At 42.5% G+C, this 27,748-nt stretch overlaps 1 protein-coding gene across 1 annotated transcript in view; it reads left to right on the top strand.

The window, feature by feature from the left end:
* The window catches only part of LOC142312739 (uncharacterized), an 88,947-nt gene extending 64,452 nt beyond the window's left edge, over positions 1-24,495 (top strand). Inside the window, exons 13-15 of the mRNA XM_075351727.1 lie at positions 5,359-5,433; positions 9,494-9,544; positions 24,381-24,495. Of these exons, the coding sequence (XP_075207842.1) occupies positions 5,359-5,433; positions 9,494-9,544; positions 24,381-24,495 (241 nt within the window). The remainder of the gene's footprint in view (positions 1-5,358; positions 5,434-9,493; positions 9,545-24,380) is intronic.
* Positions 24,496-27,748: the final 3,253 nt, after the last annotated feature.

The raw sequence follows: 27,748 nt of genomic DNA, 5'->3' as shown, positions 1-27,748 counted from the left end.
GGCAGAGCTCATCTGACCATTTTGTATGTACTTTTTGTAGGGACATGTAGGCAGAGCTCATCTGACCATTTTGTATGTACTTTTTGTAGGGACATGTAGGCAGAGCTCATCTGAACATTTTTTATGTACTTTTTGTAGGGACATGTAGGCAGAGCTCATCTGACCATTTTGTATGTACTTTTTGTAGGGACGTGTAGGCAGAGCTCATCTGAACATTTTTTATGTACTTTTTGTAGGTACATGTAGGCAGAGCTCATCTGACCATTTTGTATGTACTTTTTGTAGGGACATGTAGGCAGAGCTCATCTGAACATTTTTTATGTACTTTTTGTAGGGACATGTAGGCAGAGCTCATCTGAACATTTTGTATGTACTTTTTGTAGGGACATGTAGGCAGAGCTCATCTGACCATTTTGTATGTACTTTTTGTAGGGACGTGTAGGCAGAGCTCATCTGACCATTTTGTATGTACTTTTTGTAGGGACGTGTAGACAGAGCTCATCTGAACATTTTGTATGTACTTTTTGTAGGGACATGTAGGCAGAGCTCATCTGACCATTTTGTATGTACTTTTTGTAGGGACGTGTAGGCAGAGCTCATCTGACCATTTTTTATGTACTTTTTGTAGGGACGTGTAGACAGAGCTCATCTGACCATTTTTTATGTACTTTTTGTAGGGACATGTAGGCAGAGCTCATCTGACCATTTTGTATGTACTTTTTGTAGGGACGTGTAGGCAGAGCTCATCTGACCATTTTTTATGTACTTTTTGTAGGGACATGTAGGCAGAGCTCATCTGACCATTTTTTATGTACTTTTTGTAGGGACGTGTAGGCAGAGCTCATCTGACCATTTTTTATGTACTTTTTGTAGGGACATGTAGGCAGAGCTCATCTGACCATTTTTTATGTACTTTTTGTAGGGACGTGTAGGCAGAGCTCATCTGAACATTCTGTATGTACTTTTTGTAGGGACATGTAGGCAGAGCTCATCTGACCATTTTGTATGTACTTTTTGTAGGGACGTGTAGACAGAGCTCATCTGACCATTTTGTATGTACTTTTTGTAGGGACATGTAGGCAGAGCTCATCTGACCATTTTTTATGTACTTTTTGTAGGGACATGTAGGCAGAGCTCATCTGACCATTTTGTATGTACTTTTTGTAGGGACATGTAGGCAGAGCTCATCTGACCATTTGTTATGTACTTTTTGTAGGGACATGTAGGCAGAGCTCATCTGACCATTTTGTATGTACTTTTTGTAGGGACATGTAGGCAGAGCTCATCTGACCATTTTGTATGTACTTTTTGTAGGGACATGTAGGCAGAGCTCATCTGACCATTTGTTATGTACTTTTTGTAGGGACATGTAGGCAGAGCTCATCTGAACATTTTTTATGTACTTTTTGTAGGGACATGTAGGCAGAGCTCATCTGACCATTTTTTATGTACTTTTTGTAGGGACATGTAGGCAGAGCTCATCTGACCATTTTTTATGTACTTTTTGTAGGGACATGTAGGCAGAGCTCATCTGACCATTTTGTATGTACTTTTTGTAGGGACATGTAGGCAGAGCTCATCTGACCATTTGTTATGTACTTTTTGTAGGGACATGTAGGCAGAGCTCATCTGACCATTTTGTATGTACTTTTTGTAGGGACATGTAGGCAGAGCTCATCTGACCATTTTGTATGTACTTTTTGTAGGGACATCTAGACAGAGCTCATCTGACCATTTGTTATGTACTTTTTGTAGGGACATGTAGGCAGAGCTCATCTGAACATTTTTTATGTACTTTTTGTAGGGACATGTAGGCAGAGCTCATCTGACCATTTTGTATGTACTTTTTGTAGGGACATGTAGGCAGAGCTCATCTGAACATTTTTTATGTACTTTTTGTAGGGACATGTAGGCAGAGCTCATCTGACCATTTTGTATGTACTTTTTGTAGGGACGTGTAGGCAGAGCTCATCTGAACATTTTTTATGTACTTTTTGTAGGTACATGTAGGCAGAGCTCATCTGACCATTTTGTATGTACTTTTTGTAGGGACATGTAGGCAGAGCTCATCTGACCATTTGTTATGTACTTTTTGTAGGGACATGTAGGCAGAGCTCATCTGAACATTTTTTATGTACTTTTTGTAGGGACATGTAGGCAGAGCTCATCTGACCATTTTGTATGTACTTTTTGTAGGGACATGTAGGCAGAGCTCATCTGAACATTTTTTATGTACTTTTTGTAGGGACATGTAGGCAGAGCTCATCTGACCATTTTGTATGTACTTTTTGTAGGGACGTGTAGGCAGAGCTCATCTGAACATTTTTTATGTACTTTTTGTAGGTACATGTAGGCAGAGCTCATCTGACCATTTTGTATGTACTTTTTGTAGGGACATGTAGGCAGAGCTCATCTGAACATTTTTTATGTACTTTTTGTAGGGACATGTAGGCAGAGCTCATCTGAACATTTTGTATGTACTTTTTGTAGGGACATGTAGGCAGAGCTCATCTGACCATTTTGTATGTACTTTTTGTAGGGACGTGTAGGCAGAGCTCATCTGACCATTTTGTATGTACTTTTTGTAGGGACGTGTAGACAGAGCTCATCTGAACATTTTGTATGTACTTTTTGTAGGGACATGTAGGCAGAGCTCATCTGACCATTTTGTATGTACTTTTTGTAGGGACGTGTAGGCAGAGCTCATCTGACCATTTTTTATGTACTTTTTGTAGGGACGTGTAGACAGAGCTCATCTGACCATTTTTTATGTACTTTTTGTAGGGACATGTAGGCAGAGCTCATCTGACCATTTTGTATGTACTTTTTGTAGGGACGTGTAGGCAGAGCTCATCTGACCATTTTTTATGTACTTTTTGTAGGGACATGTAGGCAGAGCTCATCTGACCATTTTTTATGTACTTTTTGTAGGGACGTGTAGGCAGAGCTCATCTGACCATTTTTTATGTACTTTTTGTAGGGACATGTAGGCAGAGCTCATCTGACCATTTTTTATGTACTTTTTGTAGGGACGTGTAGGCAGAGCTCATCTGAACATTCTGTATGTACTTTTTGTAGGGACATGTAGGCAGAGCTCATCTGACCATTTTGTATGTACTTTTTGTAGGGACATGTAGACAGAGCTCATCTGACCATTTTGTATGTACTTTTTGTAGGGACATGTAGGCAGAGCTCATCTGACCATTTTTTATGTACTTTTTGTAGGGACATGTAGGCAGAGCTCATCTGAACATTTTTTATGTACTTTTTGTAGGGACATGTAGGCAGAGCTCATCTGAACATTTTTTATGTACTTTTTGTAGGGACATGTAGGCAGAGCTCATCTGACCATTTTGTATGTACTTTTTGTAGGGACATGTAGGCAGAGCTCATCTGACCATTTGTTATGTACTTTTTGTAGGGACATGTAGGCAGAGCTCATCTGACCATTTTGTATGTACTTTTTGTAGGGACATGTAGGCAGAGCTCATCTGACCATTTTGTATGTACTTTTTGTAGGGACATGTAGGCAGAGCTCATCTGACCATTTTTTATGTACTTTTTGTAGGGACATGTAGGCAGAGCTCATCTGACCATTTTTTATGTACTTTTTGTAGGGACATGTAGGCAGAGCTCATCTGACCATTTTGTATGTACTTTTTGTAGGGACGTGTAGGCAGAGCTCATCTGACCATTTTTTCTGTACTTTTTGTAGGGACATGTAGGCAGAGCTCATCTGAACATTTTGTATGTACTTTTTGTAGGGACATGTAGGCAGAGCTCATCTGAACATTTTGTATGTACTTTTTGTAGGGACATGTAGGCGTTTTTGCGCGTTTTTTGGGTGCGTTTTTGGCCTCAAAACTGCAGGACTTTGCTTCCCCAGCAAAGTCTATGAGTTTTCATTTTTGCTGTCCGCACACATCTGTTTTTTTTACCTGCGTTTTTGAGTTAAAAAAAAAAAATGGACATGTCAGTTCTTTCCTGCGTTTTTCTGCGTTTTCCCCCCATGCAATACATTGGAAAAACGCAGCAAAACGCAGAGATCAAAAACGCAGCAAAACGCAGCCAAAAACGCACCAAATCGCGGCAAAAACGCATGCGTTTTTTCGACGCAGGTGCGTTTTTGTGCGTTTTAGCGGCCAAAAACGCAGCGTCAAAAAGACGCAGTGTGCGAACCTAGCCTTAAGTAAATCACTGTTTTATCTGCTGCAGATCCACCAGTTCTGAGAATGGTAAGCAATGTACAACTCCACCCTCACCCCTGATTGGCAGCTTTCTGTAGACACTGTGCATAAGCAAACAACTGCCAAAAGGGATGGGTGTAGAGTTACACAGGACTCATGAATTTGGAGGACTACATGGCAGCAGGTTTATTATTGCTTTAGTGATACTTTCCTTCTGATAAAACAGTGATTTTATCAAAACTATAGCAAACAGCCCAGTAAGTGACAAGTAACTGGAAGCAAGGTTTCCGTCTCTACATTATGCTGCTCTCAGATTAAGTGGCAAAAACCAGTTGACAAAATCTCTTTAAAGAGAATCTGTCACAAAGTTTTGCTGTGTAACCTGAAAGCAGTAGGAAGTAGATACAGAGACCCTGATTCTAGTCATGTGTCTCTTACTGGGTTACTTGGTTCAGTTTTAATAAAATCATTGTTTTATCTGATACAGATCTAGCTATGCTCTGAATGCTGAGCTCTGTATAACCCCGCCCACACCACTGATTGACAGCTTTCTGTGTACACTACATTGAGAGAAAGCTGCTAATCAGTGGTGGGGCAAGGTTATAAAGAGCAGGAAGACTACATTTGAATGAGACAACTAGTCCTCTAATGCAGGGTTCCCCAACTCTAGTCCTCAAGGCCCACCAACAGTGCATGTTTTTAGGATTTCCATAACACTGCACTGTTGCAATCATCACTTGTGCAAATGTTTGTGTCAATTGTGTATCAATATCCATTGTGTAATACTAGGAAATCCTGAAAACATGTATTGTTGTTGGGCCTTGAGGACTGGAGCTGGAGAACACTGCTCAATGATAAGCTCCTGTTGATAAAACAATGATTTTGTTGAACCTACAGTAAACAGCCTAGTAAATGGCACATTGCTGGAATCAGAATCTATGTCCCTATATTATGCTGCTCCCCTATTAAATAGCAAAACTCTGCTAATAGATTACCATTAACAGTGGAATATAGTAAATGTAAAAATGTTGGTAAAAAAAAACCTAGTATGGAGGAAGAAGGGGAGGAATTTAGCCAAATTTGTTCTGGTCACTAATACTATAGAACATCATCATAATAATTACTGGCAATTGTATATTTCAATATGAGATATATTTTCCATTTACAATAGAGAGAAGAAAATATATCTTCTAGAAAAGAAAATAATAGAGGAGACCATCGCCCTGGATAGAAGAAATCAGACTCTGTAAGTGCGAAGATTTACTGAGCTAATTACAGCAAGCACTCCCATATGTACCCCCATATAAAGCCTGCTCCCCCATATGTACCCCCACATACAGCCTGCACCTCCATATGAACCCCCACATACAGCCTGCACCCCTATATGTAACCCCACATACAGCCTGCACCCCCATATGTACCCCCACATACAGCCTTCACCCCTATATGTACCCCCACATACAGCTTGCACCTCCATATGAACCCCCACATACAGCCTGCACCCCTATATGTAACCCCACATACAGCCTGCTCCCCCATATGTACCCCCACATACAGCCTGCACCTCAATATGAACCCCCACATACAGCCTGCACCCCTATATGTAACCCCACATACAGCCTGCACCCCCATATGTACCCCCACATACAGCCTGCACCTCCATATGAACCCCCTACATACAGCCTGCACCCCATATGTACCCCCACAGACAGCCTGCACCTCCATATGTACCCCCACATACAGCCTGTACCTCCATATGTACCCCCACATACAGCCTGCACCTCCATATGTACCCTCACATACAGCCTGCACCCCAGATGTACCCCCACATACAGCTTGCACCTCCATATGTACCCCCATATAAAGCCTGCCCCCCATATGTACCCCCACATACAGCCTGCACCTCCATATGTACCCCCACATACAGCCTGCACCTTCATATGTACCCCCACATACAGTCTGCACCTCCATATGTACCCCCACATACAGCCTGCACCCCAGATGTAACCCCACATATAGCCTGGACCTCCATATGTACCCCCACATACAGCGAGCACCCCCATAAATACCTCTGTTGCCTAGTTACTAGTCATCAGTGCCTCTTCTGCTGTTCTAGCTACACTCAGAGAATGGCCAGCTCCCACTATGGGTCGGCAAACGCAGCCCCCAGGGACACTTTCACAGCGTCGCATCAGGCTGCCCAACAGCGCCCCCCTGACAGTTGCGCACAAGGGCAGATGCCCTGCCAGCCCCCCCCTAGATACGCCTCTGACTAATACAGCCACCTACAGAGAAATGCTGCAGGCTTTTACCAGTTTTTCCCATATAAGAAAATGCAGGCAGAAGAACCCGTACCACAAAAATTTATAAGTAATGGATAAATCTGTGTGCTCAGGGGTGTGATTGGACGATCACCATAGTGACCATCGGAAACAATACAAGATAATAGATTCACCAAAAAAAACTGAAAAAAAAGGCCATAAAATAATACATTTTATTAAGGTATTTAATAAAAACCACGAAATAAGGACAAAAATAGTCTCACAAAACAATCAATAAAAATGGGTGGCGATGTTCTCAAAATTAGTTGTACACCATTAGTTTACAGCAAAATCATTTACGAAAAAAACAAACACTCAAATTCTGAAAAAATTGTTGTTACAAAAATGACTATAGTTCTCTCATTGAATATTGCACATAGTCACGTATAGTATCAAGATGGCAACAATACATGGTTTAGGTATAAATGTAAAATGCAGGAATGCAAAGAGTCACACACTCACTAATAATATGGAAGAAATAAATATTAATAATCCATAAAAGTTTGGTCAAAATATTATAAAATGTATTATTTATGTGATAACCCCAATAATAAATAATAAATATTAATTAGTAAATAAATATTAATTAGTAAATAATAAATATTAATTAGTAAAGTGCAAGTGCAATTATCAACATAAATAAAAAAATTATAAATTATGTCTATAAATATAAAGTGAGTATGTGCTAGTTACATACACTGCTGTATATTGTCTATAGAGTCCTCAGCCATGCAGAATCTATGCTGACTAAAGGCCATGTCACACACAGAGATAAATCTGCGGCAGATCTGTGGTTGCAGTGAAATTGTGGACAATCAGTGCCAGGTTTGTGGCTGTGTACAAATGGAACAATATATCCATGATTTCACTGCAACCACAGATCTGCCAAAGATTTATCTCTGTGTGTGACGGGGTCTTTATATACCAATGGCTATTCAGCATGAATGACTAACAAGATCATCTGAATGTAAAAAAGTATATACTGGTCACAGTCACCGCTATTTCCCATGTGCGATCTAGAGTCAGGCTGCGTACATATAGACTATAACTGTTGGTACATGGATGCAGGGATATAAATACTAATGGATTACCTGAATATGGAGCACACTGCACTCACCCCGACACGCATTTCGGAAGTTCCTTCATCAAGGGGTGCGTCATCGGAGGTCAGGGAGGGTTTAAATATCACTAGCCACCAAGAGAATGGGATCCTGAAGTAAAATAATGCATGCTTCAGAGGGAGTCCTGGCCGCCCACCTCCGCCCATGTCATGTTATCTGCCGTATCACAAAGGTCCTTGTGAGTAAACAGACCACATAGAGATACAGGCAAAGAAGGACCTGCCGAGACCCAACTCACACACATGCGTACCATCAGGTCACCAGACTAAGGGCTCCGGAAAAAGGAAAAAGAAAACTTGTCTGCTGAACGGTGCATCAATTATATGTATAGAAACAATTAGTACCTGTGCTGTGATGCATAGACAGATATAAACAATATAATAATAATAATCTTTATTTCTATAGCGCCAACATATTCCACAGCGCTTTACAATTCAGGAGGCTTATATACATATCATATACATAAACATATACAAACAAGTAACAATTATAGAAGATACAATATTTAAAGGGAAAAAAGGCAACCCTGCTCGTGAGAGCTTACAATCTACAATGAGATGGGGGGAGGGGCAAGGTACAATAATATAATATATAATAATAATAATAGTAATAATAATAATTATAATAATAATATGGCACCCCTGAGGCTTCAGGCGCCAGAGGGTACTGCACCTCCATTAGGGTGTAGTACTTATCCTGGCTCCAGGGAAAGTTGGTACCGGTTTCCACTCATACATACATATAGTAATACCGGGTTGCCATCCCCAATGGGGACCGGGCCAGGGTTGGATCACAGTATGGGGTCACTACAGCGGTGGGTTTACAGGACGAAACCGCACCAGGGGCTCCCCAGATCCACTGGAATTGGAGACTCAGGGTCAGGGAGAAGCAACCACCAGGGGGAGTCAGGAGCACACAGTGGGAAGAGCGGGTTGACCTGGTGAGAGCAGTGAACCAGCCGGTGACAGCGGCTGGGGGCAAAGGCTTGGAACACACAACACAACTACGACAGAGAAGAACAGCTACAGACACAGAGCAGAGCGGACATGCCGCGAGCAGCTCTGTGGGCCAAAGGCGTTCAACACGGTCGCTGGGGAGAAGCAGGCGGCTGTTTCCACAGAACCGGCACTGTCGGGATACAGAATCCTAGGGCAGATATACTTTACTTTATCTACCATCTCTGCAAGGATCGCGGGGCACGTCTAGAACAGTCACCGGACCCGTCCCAACGAGTCTGCAACCAAATAGCATAGCATATAGGATCCGGGGTTGAGGACCGGACCCACAACGGAACCGCGCTATCAGCATACAGAATGGGACACTTTACTGACACCGGACACCGAGATCCCCAAGTGCTTCACGCTTCAGGGGTCCGATACTTAGCGCATCAAAGGAGGAAAGGGCTCACAGGCTGACACACACACCGGACTTGACCTTTCACGGATCTGAGATCAGCTGGAGCCCATCGTGGCAGAGATTGGTATCTGGGGCAGCGCTTGAACTACCTAATATATAATATAAAGTAATATAAAAAACGGCTAGGGATTCCCTCTATTTTTGATAACCAGCCAAGGTAAAGCAGACTGCTTAGGGTTGTAGCCCGCAGCTGTCTGCTTTACCTTCGCTGATTATGAAGATTTGGCGGCACCCAACATAATTTTTTTCTCTATTGTTCACCGCATGCAATAAAGCTTGTTGATAAAATTTATTAGCACACGAACAGCACCCAAATTCTGAACTCAGACACAGATTTTTTTGTAAAAGTTTGTACAAACCCTAAACTTTACCGTACAGGTTCGCTAATGCCTACATATAACGAGTCATGATATGATGTATTAAATGCATTAAAACTGTTCTATTACAGACCTGGAAAAAAAAAGAGGAACATACGGTTCTGCTGGTGCCCAGCCATCAGGTACGTATGTTATATTAGTGGATATAGTATTATATGTAAATAAGGATACAAGTGGGCCAAGGGCCGGACGATTTCAGTCTAGTGCCTATATCTACGCTCTATTCCTCACCTAGTGCTGCCATTGGGCACTTTTGGAAAATTGTAAGATGATTTTTACTAAAGGTATTTTCCCAATTCAGAAAGTGATGTTTTTGGTGTAGAATATGCCAATATAATCACGTCAGAGTTGGTCTGTAAAAAAGCCGACCCTACATAAAGCTGCTTTTGTAACACAGAAGCCACTGGCCCCACCAAAAAGAACGTAAAGTGGAGAATAGCACCCCAGGAAACATGCTTGGAGATGTTTAATATTTACATATTGAATACAATGTAAGAAATAGAAATGTCTGAATGAAGTAATTAGGATTTGTGATGGGAATCGGCGCCTTTTCCATCCATCTTAAATACTGAGACAACATTTACATGTAACACATTGCAGAATGTAAAGAGTAACCATTGTTTTGTAAATCTCATAAATCCATAGGACACGTGAAAATAAGAAGCTTTGTTCTATTTATTATCAGAGAAATGTGACCTGAGAGTGAAGGATCTGTCCCGGGAGAAAGAAGCCGATCTCCCTGATCAGATCTAATGGAAAGATGCTGATTTTGATGTGGACTGTTGATTACAGAAATGGGATTTTGGAATAGTTCCCATCTTGGATATTTCTGGTAATCCCATTTCATTGCCCTTCCTCTGCACTCCAGAACCAGCGATCCGGACCCTGCATTCTCAGTATTAGCGAGGGTCCAGAGTTCGCTCCGCACCAATCATAAAGTGATGGAATATCCTAGGAATAGGAATTTAACCCTTTAGGTTTCATGTTTACCTTATATACCTCCCATTTATATTCAGCATTTGGGGGGAAGATGAGAAGCAATGTTAGAATATATTATTCTACTCAAGGTAGTAGATGATGGGAACAGACTTCCAGCAGAAAACTCCAAAGTGACTGTAGAAAATAATACAAGGGCAGATATTATGGACTGTGGTCGTCTTCTACACCAGTCTTCTAGGTTTCTTCATAATGAGCTCCCTCTAGTGGCAGCTACGGACAGCACTTTATCATTAAAGAGGAAAAGCCTTCATTTTTATTTCAGAAATCAATAGTTCAAATCAAACTATGCAGCTATATATTATGCCTTACCAACAAAATCTGCTTTTTTATCTTCCCGGACTGACCCTTTACTCTCAGTTCGTGGATAGTAATCTGTATTCAGTGAAGACTAATTTTCCCATTACTGAGATAGGAGATGGCAGTTGGTGCGTCTAAAGTTCTATGGAGAGAGGAGAGGAGCATGGAGGATCTGGAGGCAGATATAGACATTCTGCTGCAAGTTCTCCTGAAACAACAGGTACAAGTCTCCATAGAACTTTCTGAGCACCAACTGTCATCTGCTATCCCAGTAATGGGAACATTTGTTTGACTGAAAACAGATTTTATCCATGAAATAAGAATTTTGAGAATGAATCATCAGTTCAGGAGCAAGAAAGAGACACATTTCTCTAATAAAATATATGACAAAAATGTCTTATTTTCATATGTACTATTGAGTCATGAGAAAAATAGATAAAGTGATTGTTACTTTGTATGCTGTTGTTTATTTAAAATGTTGGCTTAGTATTTAACACCTAAACGACCGCGGGCAGTAAAGTTACGTCCTATTGGTCATAGTGTTAATCTCCCCCGGCTGCTGCCGGCAGCGGGGGGCGAGATCGGTGCACATCTCAGCTGATTTATACAGCTGACATGTGTGCCTGCTAGGCACGAGCGGAATCGCTATGCTCCCGTGCCTTTTAACCCCTTAAATGGCGCTGTCAAGATGTGACAACGCCCATATTAACGGCGATAGCGGTAGTTCAGTACTCACTGCCCGATATCGGAAGCCACGTTACGTGATCACGTGGATCCGGTGGTTGCCATGGTAGCACAGGGTTATGTGATGACTCATGTGCTCACATGACTCAGATCCTGTAAGAATCAGTGCTTCTTGTTACAAGAGATGATCATTTCTTCTGGTCTGAGCAATTCTGCTCTTATCGGGAGAAAAGAATGAGCGATCAGACTGCTGATCGTTATAGTCTCCTAGGGGACCTAGTGAAATAAAAAAAAGTTTAAAAAAAGTTTTAAAAAATTAAAAAAATAGAAAACCTAAAAGTTCAAATCACGTCCCTTTCAAAATAAAAGGGTTAAAAAATTAAAAAATATACACTTATTTGGTATCGGCGCGTTCAGAAATGCCCGATCTATCAAATAATAAAATAAATTAATCTAATCGGTAAACGGCATAGTGGCAAAAAAATCCAAACTTCAAAATTACGTTTTTTGGTTGTCACAAATTTTGTGCTAAATGTAATAACAGGCGATCAAAACGTAGCATCTGCGCAAAAATGGTACCATTAAAAACGTCAGCTCAAGACGAAAAATATAAGCTGTTATTTAGCCATAGATACAGAAAAATGAACACATGAACGGGTCACGGAAAATGGCACAAAATGTACTAAACTTTTTTCGGACAAACTTCTGATTTTTTTTTAACCTAGATAAAACTAAACCTATACATGTTTGGTGTCTACAAACTCATACCGACTGAGGCATCACACCCACACATCAATTTTACCATATAGGGAACAAAGTGAATAAAATATCTCAAACACAATAGTGCTGTCGCACTTTTTTGGCAATTTTTCTGTATTTTTAATTTTTTTGCCGTTTTCCAGTACACTACATGGTAAAAGTCATGGTTTCATTTAAAAGTACAGCTCGTTCTGCAAAAAACGAGCCCTCAAATGACCATATTCAGTGAAAAATAAAAAAAGTTACGTCTCTCGGAATAAAAATGGCGAAAAAAAATAGAAACCGCAAAATCAGCTGGTCGTGAAGGGGTTAAGATGGATAGGGAAGCACCAATCAGTGGCCTACATACCATTGGTGCAACCGCACATGGACCCAAGAGGTAAGGGGTTAACTGTCACCTCCAGAGCAGGTAGTATTGAGCATTGTGATGGGCTATTGGACTGTAAAGGAGCCATACTATTCTTGTATGGAGAACACTTTCCTGTCTGTGTCCGCTCCTGGCATCAATGCTCATCATAAATCCTAATATCTACATTCATAGATGTAACATTCTTACATTTACACCAAAGCTACACTGAGACTTGTAGTGCTACCAATTCATCTGTAATGGGTGATAGCTGGAGCCAATAACATTACATGTAACATATTTATTTTATGTACAGTTGTAGCTTAAGGGGGTTGATCCCAACTCAGCTGGGGGTCCGACTGCAGGGTCCTCCCGCCATCTAGAGAACAGGGCTCTGAAATGAAGGGAATACGTTACGTGTGTATACATGAGGAATAACGCTATTTCTGGGCATTGGAGGACCTGCCCTATATTTTTCACCATTGTTCTCCGCTCTAATTTTCATTTGTCTCTGATCTAATGGGCAGAGTCTAGCTGTTGTGATGTGTCTCATACACAGTGTACAGAAACAGAGGGATTCCTGATCTTTCCTCTCTGCTTAACACATGTTTAGAGGTAGCAGCCACACGGAGGACATTATACAGCAGCACTCAGCAGTGTAGCTGTGCAGCCAGCTCTTGGATAGGTTAAGCTACTTTCTCACTGCAGCACAATGTTTCTTTGTCTCTCGCTTCCTGTTTTCTCACTCTGCTCTTCATTCATCCCACATACTATAACAGGCTATACATACTACAATACACCACAGTAAGCTGAGAGAGAGGGGAGCCAGCACGATCTGAAATTGGCATGCATCATATAAAAAGTGAAAATTCACAGATTTATTCCAACTGTACTACAATAAAAAAATGAGATTTTTAGCAAATAATTGATCAATTTTTTGAGCCACCCCTGCCAACGTCACGGCAAATCTCAATAGGGGGGTCCTACTCTACATTCTGTATTTCATGTGCCATGCGGCCTCCTAGATAAAGTTAAAAGCAGAACCATAATAGAGCACACATACCTGTAACCTGTATATAACCGCTTCTATGTTGCAAAAAAGGCACTTGTGGATAGAGACCAGCCCAGGTCCCAGCATGTGGAGCAAGCTCTGCACCATACCAGGACTATATCAGAACTGATCCTCCCAGTGCCAAACAGCAACCATTGATAAAGGCGGACCAGATCCAAGATGGTGCTTAATTAGCATTGCCTGTGGAAAGGGGTGAGGTAACTGAATCTGAACAGCTACCAACTGGAGGAATACAAAGCAAACCAAAATCAAGCGTGCATGGCATGGTGGTGACCGGCCACCAGAATTTGTAGCATAACTACGACCAAACAGAGAGAGAGGGGAGCCAGCACGATCTGAAATTGGCATGCATCATATAAAAAGTGAAAATTCACAGATTTATTCCAACTGTACTACAATAAAAAAATGAGATTTTTAGCAAATAATTGATCAATTTTTTGAGCCACCCCTGCCAACGTCACGGCAAATCTCAATAGGGGCGTCCTACTCTACATTCTGTATTTCATGTGCCATGCGGCCTCCTAGATAAAGTTAAAAGCAGAACCATAATAGAGCACACATACCTGTAACCTGTATATAACCGCTTCTATGTTGCAAAAAAGGCACTTGTGGATAGAGACCAGCCCAGGTCCCAGCATGTGGAGCAAGCTCTGCACCATACCAGGACTATATCAGAACTGATCCTCCCAGTGCCAAACAGCAACCATTGATAAAGGCGGACCAGATCCAAGATGGTGCTTAATTAGCATTGCCTGTGGAAAGGGGTGAGGTAACTGAATCTGAACAGCTACCAACTGCTGGTCCCACATGCTGGGACCTGGGCTGGTCTCTATCCACAAGTGCCTTTTTTGTAACATGGAAGCGGCTATATACAGGTTGCAGGTATGTGTGCTCCATTATGGTTCTGCTTTTAACTTTATCTAGGAGGCCGCATGGCACATGAAATACAGAATGTAGAGTAGGACCCCCCTATTGAGATTTGCCGTGACGTTGGCAGGGGTGGCTCAAAAAATTGATCAATTATTTGCTAAAAATCTCATTTTTTTATTATAGTACAGTTGGAATAAATTTGTGAATTTTCACTTTTTATATGATGCATGCCAATTTCAGATCGTGCTGGTTCCCTTTTTTTCTCTGTTTTGACCGTAGTTATGCTACAAATCTGGTGTCTGACCAACACCATACCATGCACGCCTGATTTTGGTTTGCAACATATTCCTCCTGTTGGTAGCTGTTCAGACACAGTTACCTCACCCCTTTCCACAGGCAATGCTAATTAAGCACCATTCTTGGATCTGGTCCGCCTTTATCAATGGTTGCTGTTTGACACTGGGAGGATCAGTTCTGATATAGTCCTGGTATGTGTAGGGCTTGCTCCACATGCTGGGACCTGGGCTGGTCTCTATCCACAAGTGCCTTTTTTGTAACATGGAAGCGGCTATATACAGGTTGCAGGTATGTGTGCTCCATTATGGTTCTGCTTTTAACTTTATCTAGGAGGCCGCATGGCACATGAAATACAGAATGTAGAGTAGGACCCCCCTATTGAGATTTGCCGTGATGTTGGCAGGGGTGGCTCAAAGAATTGATCAATTATTTGCTAAAAATCTCATTTTTTTATTATAGTACAGTTGGAATAAATTTGTGAATTTTCACTTTTTATATGATGCATGCCAATTTCAGATCGTGCTGGTTCCCTTTTTTTCTCTGTTTTGACCGTAGTTATGCTACAAATCTGGTGTCTGACCAACACCATACCATGCACGCCTGATTTTGGTTTGCAATATATTCCTCCTGTTGGTAGCTGTTCAGACACAGTTACCTCACCCCTTTCCACAGGCAATGCTAATTAAGCACCATTCTTGGATCTGGTCCGCCTTTATCAATGGTTGCTGTTTGACACTGGGAGGATCAGTTCTGATATAGTCCTGGTATGTGTAGGGCTTGCTCCACATGCTGGGACCTGGGCTGGTCTCTATCCACAAGTGCCTTTTTTGTAACATGGAAGCGGCTATATACAGGTTGCAGGTATGTGTGCTCCATTATGGTTCTGCTTTTAACTTTATCTAGGAGGCCGCATGGCACATGAAATACAGAATGTAGAGTAGGACCCCCCTATTGAGATTTGCCGTGACGTTGGCAGGGGTGGCTCAAAGAATTGATCAATTATTTGCTAAAAATCTCATTTTTTTATTATAGTACAGTTGGAATAAATTTGTGAATTTTCACTTTTTATATGATGCATGCCAATTTCAGATCGTGCTGGTTCCCTTTTTTTCTTTTTTTCTTTCTTTTTTTTACCACAGTAAGCTGGCAGTCCGTCTTTCTTTGACCAAGATGGACTTAAACGGTTTCATTTTCTTCAGAATGGATTGTGACTTTAGGACGCCCTAGGGAGTAAAAGTGGCTCATAAGTGGAGAAAGCACAAATTTCTACTATAAAATATATTACAAAGCTTCTGATATTTGTTGGTAGAATTGTGTTTGTGGCCATGTAACACAAGATGATGTATCTTCCTTGCACAATAGTGAGAACACCCAGGAAATAGAATATAACAAGCATACAGCATTAATAAAGGAGAGGATTGTGACTATGTAAGTACAGGGAATTATTAATCTAATATAAGCGAACTCCATAGATTACATCAGGATATAGACGTTTCCTCATTTCTGATAACTGATTCATTCTCTTCAGGTTCAGACGATATAGAATCTGTCTGCACGTATTACAGAGTATATCTACTACGCAATTGCCATTTACTAGTTGACGCTCCTGTATCATATTTTATTTACAAAGATGCCAAAGCATTTTTTATGGGTTAAAAATATTGGAGGAATTGTTATTTCACTTGTTAACTACAAGTCAGGAGAAAAATAAGACCTAAATATGGCTTGTATAAATATATATCAGATATTATATATTTAAAAAATGTTCAACAGGGGTGCATAACATTTTTTTGATCAGAGGGCTGCATTGCCATACTGAACCAATCCCAGGGGCCAAAAAAAATTTAAAGGTTAACTGAAAGGATACATCACCAGAAACAAGTTTTGAATATTTAAGAGGATTTTGAGAGATTCTGCTCAGTTTCTGCTCAAAAAAATAAGTGTCAACATACGATAACTTAGGCCTCTTTCACACGTTCGTGAAAATCATGCACGTTTTTCACAGACGTGTCAAAGGTGCGTATTGCCCTGCGTGAGCCGTGTTTATGGCACACGTGTGTTCTCCATGTGTTATCCGTGATAACACACGGAGAACAGGAACTTTCTGCTCACCTGTCCCTGGCGTCGCTGTCCGTGGTGCTGATCTTCGGTCTCCAGTCCTGCCGACTCCCCGCTACAGCAGCTTCCGGCCGCAGTGAAGTGAATATGCAATGAGCATAGTGAGTGGCGGCCGGAAGCAAGTGCCAGCAGCGGCAGAGACAGAAGGGCTGGAGAAGGTCAGTAAAGTTTTTGGGTTTTTTTCTGAGACACGTGTGTTTTCTCCGGTGCGTGTCACACGAAACACCTCCATGTGGTCTGCTTGCGTTCCGTGTGACACCCGTGATGCCGGAGAAAAACGGATATGTTGACATGTGGAGCATACGGACACAGGTATGCTCCACATGTACACATGGTCCATAGCAGAACACGCACGTGAGAGCAGACCCATTGATTTTAATGGGTCTACGTGTGCCCGTGTCTCCGGTACGTGAGGAAAAGGACCAAACACGTACCGGAGACATGAACGTAAGAAAGAGGCCTGACACTGAGTGTGTGGATCAAAAAGTGAGCAGAAGCTAGCTGAGTCCTCATAATCTCAAAACTTTACACTTTGAAGATTTTTAATGTTTAACATAGTGATGAAGCAAGTTTTGGATTGCTACTTGTGTACAAGATCAGAACCACCATCAGCATATGAATGCAGTGTCAGGACCACCATCAGTACATGACTGTAGAACCATACCCACCGTCAACACATGAATGTAGAGCCAGAACCACCGTCAGTACATGGCTGTAGAGTCATAACCACCGTCAGCACATGAATGCAGCACCAGAACTAACATCAGCACACGAATGCAGCGTCAGAACCACACTCGGTAGATTCAGCAACAAGCTTAGTACAGAAATCAATTGTAAGGTCAGGTCAGCCCCACATACAATTGTATTGCATGAACCTACAAAACCCAGTATGTTCTTAACAATGGTAATCTCATATAGCACAGATGCCATGAGATTTCACACCCACAGCTCGCCTCTGCAGACTTCCCTCTTTTCCATCTTCAGCAGCACTTCCCCACATGGATCACTTAAAAATGAAAGTATCATTAAACTACCCCATAAATATATATCTCCCATGCTGTGCTGCTGAATAAATAATTGCTGTGCTTACTGCACAAAATATCTCCACCCACACACTACTAAATGTCTACTACAAAATGTTCCCTTAACTGCCTCTTTGAAAATCTCCCCCCACACTGCCCCTCTGAAAAACATCCTCCCCACACCGACCCTCTGAAAAAGATCCCCCCCACACTGCTCCTTTGAAAAATGTCCCCCACACTGCCCTCCCCAAAATGTCCCCCACACTGCCTCTCTCCAGAATGTACCCACACACTGCCCATCTGGAAAATGTCATCCCAGATTGCCCCTCTGGAAAATGTCCCTTACACTGCCCTTTCCATAATATCTTCCACTCCCATACATACCATGCCCTGCTGCTTAAAGTACCCCCCCCCCCACTCTATACTGTGCTCCCTGTCACAATTGTCCCTCCATTATATGCTCTCACAGTAACATCAACCCCTTTCCTCCCTCATCTGAAATGATCAGAATTAATCTTCACTCCTTCATGGAGCGCTTACTTCTGGCCACCATGTTTACAGCATCTGCAACACTAAGGTTCCAACAGCAGTGTGATGAGGTATAAATGTACTGACCTCACCACGCTGCTGCAGGTTGGGGCATCGCTGACAGGAGTTCCTCTGCTCTGCTGCGCCTGTCCCGGGGCTAAAGTGTTCAAATGTATTTATGTGTGTGAAAGATGCAAATACATTAGAATATTGGAAGGAGGGAGCGACGTCTCCTGGATAGGTCCAAGGGCCACAACAAATGCTTTCTATGGCCAAAACTTATTCTGGCGAGCCACATGTGACCTGCGGGCCTTATACTGTGCAGACCAGATGTACATAAAATGATCTCAGCGGTAGTGTGCCAGGGACTCCCAGATTACATGGACATCTGCCAGGAGCCAAAGACTTTTCAATCTATAATTTCAGGCAAGCAATGCAAAAATAATCCTATAAAATCTAACATTTACTCCATCAAGGATAAAATATGGTATAAAATAATACAGCAGATAAAGGGTTATTCCAACAGATAGGTCATAACTTCTAAATAACACAGACCCTCACTGATTTACAGCATGTATAGGTATACAATATATTTATAAATAAATGTAAAGATACAATGTACATCTCTGGAAACCTTTTTTCCATGCATGTATTTAGTGCTAAAACATTTTTCCAATTTGGTTTCATTACAAATTTTGTACATATTTTTTACGTTCCATCAAAGATTGATGTTTGAGGGCTTTATTTTTCAGGATGAGTTGTATTTTTTAATAACACCATTCAGTTTATCATTAGATGTACTAGAAAGCGGGAGAAAAATTCTTAGTATTCCAAAATTGCCAACAAAAATTGCAATTCCGCATTGTGTTTTTTGTAGTCTTTTTTTTATACTACGGTGTTCATTACACAGTAGAATGACCTGGCAATATGTTCCTCCAGGTCAGTATCATTATAGAGATACCAGACATGCAGAGGTTCTTTTTTATTTAGGTGATGAAAAAAGAATTGCGAATTTGGAAACAGAAGAATTTTTGAATTTCCCAAACCCCGTTTAAAACTAATATATATATATATATATATATATATATATATATATATATATATATATATATATATACACAGTACATACTAAAAGTTTGGACACACCTCATCTCCAGCACGCTTGTTAAGAGGAGACTTTGTGCAGCAGGCCTTCATGGTAAAATAGCTGCTAGGAAACCACTGCTAAGGACAGGCAACAAGCAGAAGAGACTTGTTTGGGCTAAAGAAAACAAGGAATGGACATTAGACCAGTAGAAATCTGTGCTTTGGTCTGATGTCCAAATTTGAGATCTTTGGATCCAACCACCGTGTCTTTGTAGAAAAGGTGAATGGATGGATTCTACATGCCTGGTTCCCACCGTGAAGCATGGAGGAGGAGGTGTGATGGTGTGGGGGTGCTTTGCTGGTGACACTGTTGGGGATTTATTCAAAATTGAAGGCATACAAAACCAGCATGGCTACCACAGCATCTTGCAGCGGTGTGCTATTCCATCCGGTTTGCGTTTAGTTGGACCATCATTTATTTTTCAACAGGACAATGACCCCAAACACACCTCCAGGCTGTGTAAGGGCTATTTGACTAAGAAGGAGAGTGATGGGGTGCTACGCCAGATGACCTGGTCTCCACAGTCACCAGACCTGAACCCAATCGAGATGGTTTGGGGTGAGCTGGACCGCAGAGTGAAGGCAAAAGGGCTAACAAGTGCTAAGCATCATGGGAATTCCTTCAAGACTGTTGGAAAACCATTTCCGGTGACTACCTCTTGAAGCTCATCAAGAGAATGCCAAGAGTGTGCAAAGTAGTAATGAAAGCAAAAGGTGGCTACTTTGAAGAATCTAGAATCTAGAAGACATATTTTCAGTGGTTTCACACTTTAAGTGTTTCATTTCACATGTTTTAATTCACAGTTTTGATGCCTTCAATGTGAATATACAATTTTCAGAGTCCTGAAAATAAAGAAAACTCTTTGAATGAGAAGGTGTGTCCAAACTTTTGGTCTGCACTGTATATTTATACATTTGTATATAATTTCAATCATCCCCTTTTCATATTTAAGAAGAAAAAAGAGAACAAAACCACATTTGATGTCACCACTCCCATAAAAGTGCTGCACGACGCACAAGGAATGCAATAAGAATAGACTGAAGCATCGTATGTGTGTCACAATGGGATCCACAAAAATGAAAGCTCAGGTCTATAGGTAGATGTCTCAGAAAATGGTGTTACAGACTATACTATGTCATTTACAAAGTGATGAATTATGTTTAGCCGCTAAATTCTAATAAATAATAACTATAAGTTTTGTATCACCGTACTCTAACTGACCTAACGAATAAGAAGAAGAATACGACCAGGCGGCCATTTATAACAAATAATGAATGCCAGAATGAAATGCGGTTTTTTTCACCATTTTACCACTTTTAAAGCATTAGATATCTCTGGGATAGACGTATAAAGGGAGATTGAACACGAGGTCTATTTATGCCGCTAGGTTTCTTCTGTCCCCATACACTGAGCGCCCTCTAGTGGTAGCTCCACACAGATAAAATTCTATCATTTGTGTGATGTAGATTATTATTATTATTATTATTATTATTTATTATTATAGCGCCATTTATTCCATGGCGCTTTACAAGTGAAAGAGGGTATACGTACAACAATCATTAACAGTACAAGACAGACTGGTATAGGAGGAGAGAGGACCCTGCCCGCGAGGGCTCACAGTCTACAGGGAATGGGTGATGGTACAATAGGTGAGGACAGAGCTGGTTGCGCAGTGGTCTACTGGGCTGAGGGCTATTGTAGGTTGTAGGCTTGTTGGAAGAGGTGGAAGAGTAGATGGAAAATGTTGGCAAACTATTTGGGATGGAGGGTGAAGGGGCAGAATTTGTTCACTAATGCTGTTCTAATGCTGATATAGGAAGGACATCAAACAAATCTTAGAAAACAGATTACAAGAGACTATAAAAGAACTGGACATGATGGATACAACTTTGTAAGTTTAGAGATTTTCATTTAGAAACTTTTAATGACATAATGAGACAGATATAGGGATGATGTAAAACCTGCCTGCACATACTATATTTTAGTGTACACTGATGGTCATTTCTCAGTTTAGGTTTATAGCACAAATTAATTAGATGAATTACGGTGTATTTATTTTACTGTTTAAAATGTGTACCAGGAAAAAAAACATGACCCAGCATTTTTATATGGCTCTTTTAGAAAGACACAAGTTAAAATCATATGTATGTACATCATATTCTATAGCAGTGCTGGGCAAAGTTGAACGGATGAAAACAGTAGAGGTGGGCCGCACCATGCTGCTGCCACCACCTGCTCCATGTCACCGCTATCTGCGTCCTTGGGACCTTGGGATACAGTACTGATGAATACAGCTCCTGTGTAGATACACAGTGCAGCAGAGTCCTGGGGAAAAGGGAGCGAGCTGATTATGTGGCGTTTCATATAAGTATGGGGTGTAAGCATGTATTTAGAAGGCTATGTGGGGCTCATAATGTATATAGGAGGCTATGTGGGGGCTCATAGTGTATATGGACGGTTATGTGGGGCTCATAAAGTAAATCAGAGGCTATGTGAAGGCTCTAGCTGTATTTAGGCTATGTGGGGCTCACAATGTATATAGCAGGTGTCACGCTTCCCGGGTCCCGACGTCGTTTCTCACTCACCGCTCCTGTCCCCGGGTCTCCTGCCTCCAGCCACACGTCCTCCTCGGCACCGCTCCCTGCTCTGGCCTCCGGCACCCGGGCGTCACGCATGTGCATTAGGGCGCGCGCGCGGTCACTGACTTCCTCTTAAAGGCCCTGCACTCCCTAAACAGGATATTACATCAGTCAGGGTCAGGTATATTAGGAGCTCCCTGCCTGGAGGGCGTCGCCTGTTCGTCGTGTTTCTGTAAGCTAGGTGTTCAGGTCTCCTAGTGCCTTGCCTCGCTCTAACCCTGTGTCTTCCACAGAGCCAGCCCTGCCACCTTAACCTGGTCCTGACTGCGGATTGCCCAGGAAGTCCTCCGGTGACTGTCGGCTGTGAATCCCATCATCTGCCTTCAGCCTGAACCTGTCTCCGATCCCCGACTTCACCTGGTGACCTCTGCCCTCACGTCCAGCAGGATCCAGATCTCGCCTGATGTTTCTACCTGGTACCTGAACCTGGTCTCCGTCATCTGCATTGCCTCCAGGAACTCTGTGACTCTAGAGACATCTTGCTACCAGTCCCCTGAAGGACGCTGACCCAGTACCATTAGTGCTCCGGCAACCGTGCACCTAGGCCCTCTAGTGGGGTGACCGGACAGTCCCTGTATAGGGGTTAGCTCTGTGTTGCTTCACTGGGGGAGTCCGGTGCACGGCCCAGAGGATCCACCACCCGGGCATCACAGCAGGCTACGTCGGGGCTCATGCTGTGTTTAGAAGGGTGTGTGGGGGGCTCCCACTGCATATAAAAGAGCTATGCGGGGGCTCACACTCCAAGTTGTGCCAGAAGTTTGTGACTTTTCAAAGCAATTTATGCCAGATTTCTGGTTTAATGACTTTGATCAATTTGGGCCTTAGAATGTATCAGAGAGTAAAGGGTCCAGTAAAGAAAAAAAACAACATTACCCTCTTGTTTTTTGCGGGACAAGTTGTACTTTTAAATGAAACCATAAGTTTTACCATGTGGTGTACTGGAAAACAGCAAAAAATTCCAAGTGTGGAAAAACTGCAAAAAAGTGTGATGGCACAATAGTTTATGGGATGTTTTATTCACGGTGTTCACTGTATGGTAAAACAGATGTGTGGGTATGATGCCTGAGGTTGGTGCGAGTTTGTAGACACCAAACATGTATAGGTTTACTTGTATCTAAGGGGTTAAAAAAAATTCACAAGCTTGTCTAATAAAAGTGGCGCATATTTTGCGCCATTTTCCGAAAACCGTAGAGTTCTCATTTTTTGGGATCTATGGCTCAGTGACGGCTTATTTTTTGCGTCTCGAGCTGTCGTTTCTAATGGTACAATTTTTGCGCAGATCCTACCTTTTGATCGCCTGTTATTGCATTTTGCGTAAAACTTGCGGCGACCAAAAAACGTAATTTTGGCGTTTGGAATTTTTTTGCCACTACGCCGTTTACCAATCAGATGAATTGATTTTATATTTTGATAGATCGGGCATTTCTGAACGCGGCGATACCAAATATGTGTATATTTATTTATTTTTTAACCCTTTAATTGTCAATGGGGGGAAAGGGGGGTGATTTGAACTTTTAGGTTTGTTTGTTTGTTTTTTTATTTTACTAGTCCCCCTAGGGGGCTATAGCGATCAGCAATCCGATCGCTCTTCTCTATCTGCTGATCACAGCTATACAGCTGTAAACAGCAGATTCAGTCACTTCCTGTTTCTCTGTGCTCCCGGCTGAGGGAAAACGAAAGTGAAACTTCATAGCTGCAGGCGTCATCACATGACCCTGTGCTACGATGGCAACCACCGAAAGTCACGTGATCACGCACGTGACTTCTGGTGGGGGCGGCGGTAAGTAAAAATCATGACCGCACGCATATAGATCTCGCTGCCAGACTTTGGCAGCAAGATTTAAGGGGTTAAATGTTGCGAGTGGAAGCGATTCCACTCGCAACATGCAGGCACACATGTCAGCTGTTGAAAACAGCTGATATGTGTGCCGACCGCCGCCTGCCCGCGGCAGGGGGCGGGGCTTAAAGGGACACGCTCCATGACGGATATATCCGTCCATGGTCATGAAGGGGTTAAAAAAGCTGCAGGGAGAGGAAGATGCTATTAAATAGTGGCGCCCCCTGCAGTCACCCTGAGTGGTGCGATGTCACCTATGTAGGATCATTATAGGTTGGATATCGCTGTGATACAATCGCTGTTTTGAAATCTTTGTCACTACTTTTCTTCACTTCTTCAACAGATGGATCCACAAAATCAAGACTATACCACCAGCATTCAAACCATATAAATTTAAAAAATATATCTGGAGACCATCACTTGCAACTATCCAGTACGTATGTTATTTCTGCCCATAGAATAGTATATGACAAGTGTAATATATTATACAAGGTTTTCACCTGGCCTAGTGGTGGAGTGCAGTATGAAATGTTTCGCTCACTCCTGCTGGTCCAGTGCTTTGTATTACCCCCCAGGTATCTTGTAGGTGTATTACTACCACAGGTGATACACATGGCTGACTCTTTCTTGAGGTTCAGCTTAATAAGAGCATCATGGTTTCCCAGGAGTTAATATTAAAGGGCCTGCTTTGTGAAACTCACTTCTAACTACTGTATTAATAGAAATCACTGGGATGTATTATTCACATGGAATATATTCTTATATTGTACATCTGTTGCGGGCGAGGGTCGCTGACGCTTCTGGGGCCGCTCGGATCCGGGTTCGCTGCTGCGGCTCGAGTGGTGACCGGACCCGGGCTCACCGGCCGTCCGTCCTCACAACCGTCGGAAAGGGATATTTACAGGGCATTGATGTGTCGGTGACACCACCCATGGGTTGCGGTGAGGGATGGTGACACCGCCGCTGCCTGGTGATGGGACGCCCGGGGCTGATGGAGCGGGGCAGCAAGATGGGATCCCCTCCACGGTTAGGGGAGGTGTAGTCCCGGGGCCCTTTGGTATACGGGAGTAATGGCTGCTGGAGGTGGCGTGCCGGGTTGGACCAGGGATCAATGTTGTACTCACAGTTCAATAATCACACACATGTCCAGTGGTAAACCAAGTTGCCAGTGACCAGTCGCCTTTGGTGGGTGTATTCGGGTCCCACACCCAGGTGTAGCAAACAGGGGTCCCTTCCTCCTGCACTCTGTGTTTGTGTCTTCTGTGGGACTACTCCGCATGGAACGGGAAAGTCCACTCCCGCTACTGTGTATGTTTGGGAGCTCTGGCCCGTGAAATCTGCCCCTTGGGATTTCTGTGGGTTCTGACGGACACCCTATACCCCGCGTTGGGCTTCTGTTTCGCTCTATGGGCTTCTGGAGAACAAGGCCTAAAACCTCGTCCTCTGCTGGTTAATTAACAAGGGGCATGCAACCTTCCTCATCCTAGGGTCCAGGCACCCCGTCTGTGCACGGCCTCCGGACCGAAATCCCACTGTCGGCATCGGCGGGCTACAACCCTGTCCCAGTCCACTTAAAGTCCGGATCTCCGTCGCCTGTGGCCCTGTTTACTGTCTGCCACCTAGCCAGGTAGTCCAGGGGCCCCTACCCCTGACTCCACTTCACTCTCAGCACTTGACTGTCTACTCCAAAAACTCCACTCAACTCAGACTTCAACTTGACTGTCTTGTTCCCGCCTCTGACACCTCAGGACCCCTAGGTGGGCGTTCTCATCCACCTGATCCCGCCTACTGGTGTGTCCTTATTGTCTTGAGGGCGTGGCTAGGCTTTAATGGCTGTGTGTTGTACCTGGGTGTGGGTTTTTGGTGGTATCAAGGAGGGTGGACTACTTCTGTGACTACGTGGTTTTGCCAGGGCGTCACACATCCCCCATAGTCTTGTCACATCACACTCAGCTTCCTGCTAAAGTCAGGTCAGAACTGAAGCTAAAAGTGGGGGAAATGGCAGGATTCACAGAAAGCAGTGTGCAGACAGGAAAGGAAACAGCCTTCACTCCTATCCGCAGTGCTACCCCTCCTCTTTAGGATGTATCACCCCCTCCACGACTGGCCTGGAATGAGTGGGTATAAAGAAGAGTGATGAGAGAGATATAACAAAGATGAATGCATGAGTGACTGTGTGTATATATACAAAATATAGTATGTGTATATGTGTAGCGTAAACCATGTGTGTATGTATAGTTATGGCCGAAAGTGCTGGCTTCCTTGAAAATTTTCCAGAAAATTAAGTATTTCTCCCAGAAAATTATCTCAATTACGCATTTTGTTATACACATGCTTATTTTCTTTGTGTGTATGGGAACAACACAAAAAAAAAAAACAGTAAAAAAAGGCAGATTGGACATAACTTCACACAAAACTCATAAAATGGGCCAGACAGTATAAAACAGCAATCAATCACTTCTTAAAACCATCAACAAGCTTCTTACACCTCTTAACTAGAATTTTGGACCACTCTTCTTTTGTAAACTGCTCCAGGTCTCAATTTTAAGATCTCTCCACAGGTGTTAAATGGGATTTAGATGTGGACGCATTGCTGGCCACTAGTGATGGACGAACCCAAACTGTAAAGTTAGGGATGCGTACCAGACACCTAGTGTCCGTGCATGGACCCCGAACATGGACTTCTAAGGGAAGTCCATGTTACTGTTCGGATTTGGCCACTCGGAAAAGAAAAAAAACATTAAAAGGAAAGCAAAATATAGATTAAAGGAGTAACAAAATTATACTTAACAAGTCTCCCATGCGGCTGTGACACTACTTCTGGGTTTGCTCATTAGCTCTCATACATATTCACTGCTTTCCCCTCCCACCCTCTATGGCAGCATCTGTGACTGGTTGCAGTAAGACTGCCAGCATGCCAGCGTCTGTGAATGGTTGTGAAGTGTAAAAATAAACAATTGGAAAAAAAAATGGCATAGAGTCCCTTGTATATTGATACCTAGAGCAGTTAAAGCAGAAAGCTGGAGGATGCAGCCCCCAACTGATGTTCAATCTATTTTATGAAGTATAGTTTCAGAATTACAATAATAAACATGAGCGTATATTGAAAACATGGCATGTTATCTTGACTGTGTATCAAAATCCTAAGATTCAATGCAGCTTTTTAAAATTATTTAAATTAATAATTAAAAAAACAGCGTGCGGTTTCCCGCAATTTTGATACCCAGCCATGATAAAGCTGACAGCTGGGAACTGGTATTCGTAGGGTGGGGAGGCCCATGGTTATTGGCCCCCCTCAGCCTAAAAATAGGAGCCTGCAGCCACCTCAGAATTGTTGCACCATTAGATGCAACAATTCCGCCTGTTTACCCGACTCACCCTAATTGCCCTGGAGTGGTGACAATTGGGGTAATATAAGAGGTTAATGACAGCTGTGAATTGAAAAATGATAGCTGTCATCAAGCTTGAGGTTAGTAATGGGGAGGGGTCTATGAGATCTCACATTACTAAGCCTGTAAGTCAAAAGAAATAAACACAAAATAATAAAGGATTTTTTTCTATTTAAAAAACACCATCTTTCTCCAATTTATTAACCCCCAAAACACCCTGCAGGTCTGAAGTAATCCACATAAGGTCCCACAACTATCCCAGTTCTGCTACATCCTGAGGTCGCAGTGCGCACTCACATAAGAAAAAGTGACTGATCACTGT

The sequence above is a fragment of the Anomaloglossus baeobatrachus genome, chromosome 5, assembly GCF_048569485.1.
Source record: "Anomaloglossus baeobatrachus isolate aAnoBae1 chromosome 5, aAnoBae1.hap1, whole genome shotgun sequence".
Classification (NCBI taxonomy): domain Eukaryota; kingdom Metazoa; phylum Chordata; class Amphibia; order Anura; family Aromobatidae; genus Anomaloglossus; species Anomaloglossus baeobatrachus.
Note: the sequence above shows the minus strand (reverse complement) of the source record. Positions and strands in the feature narration are given on the sequence as shown.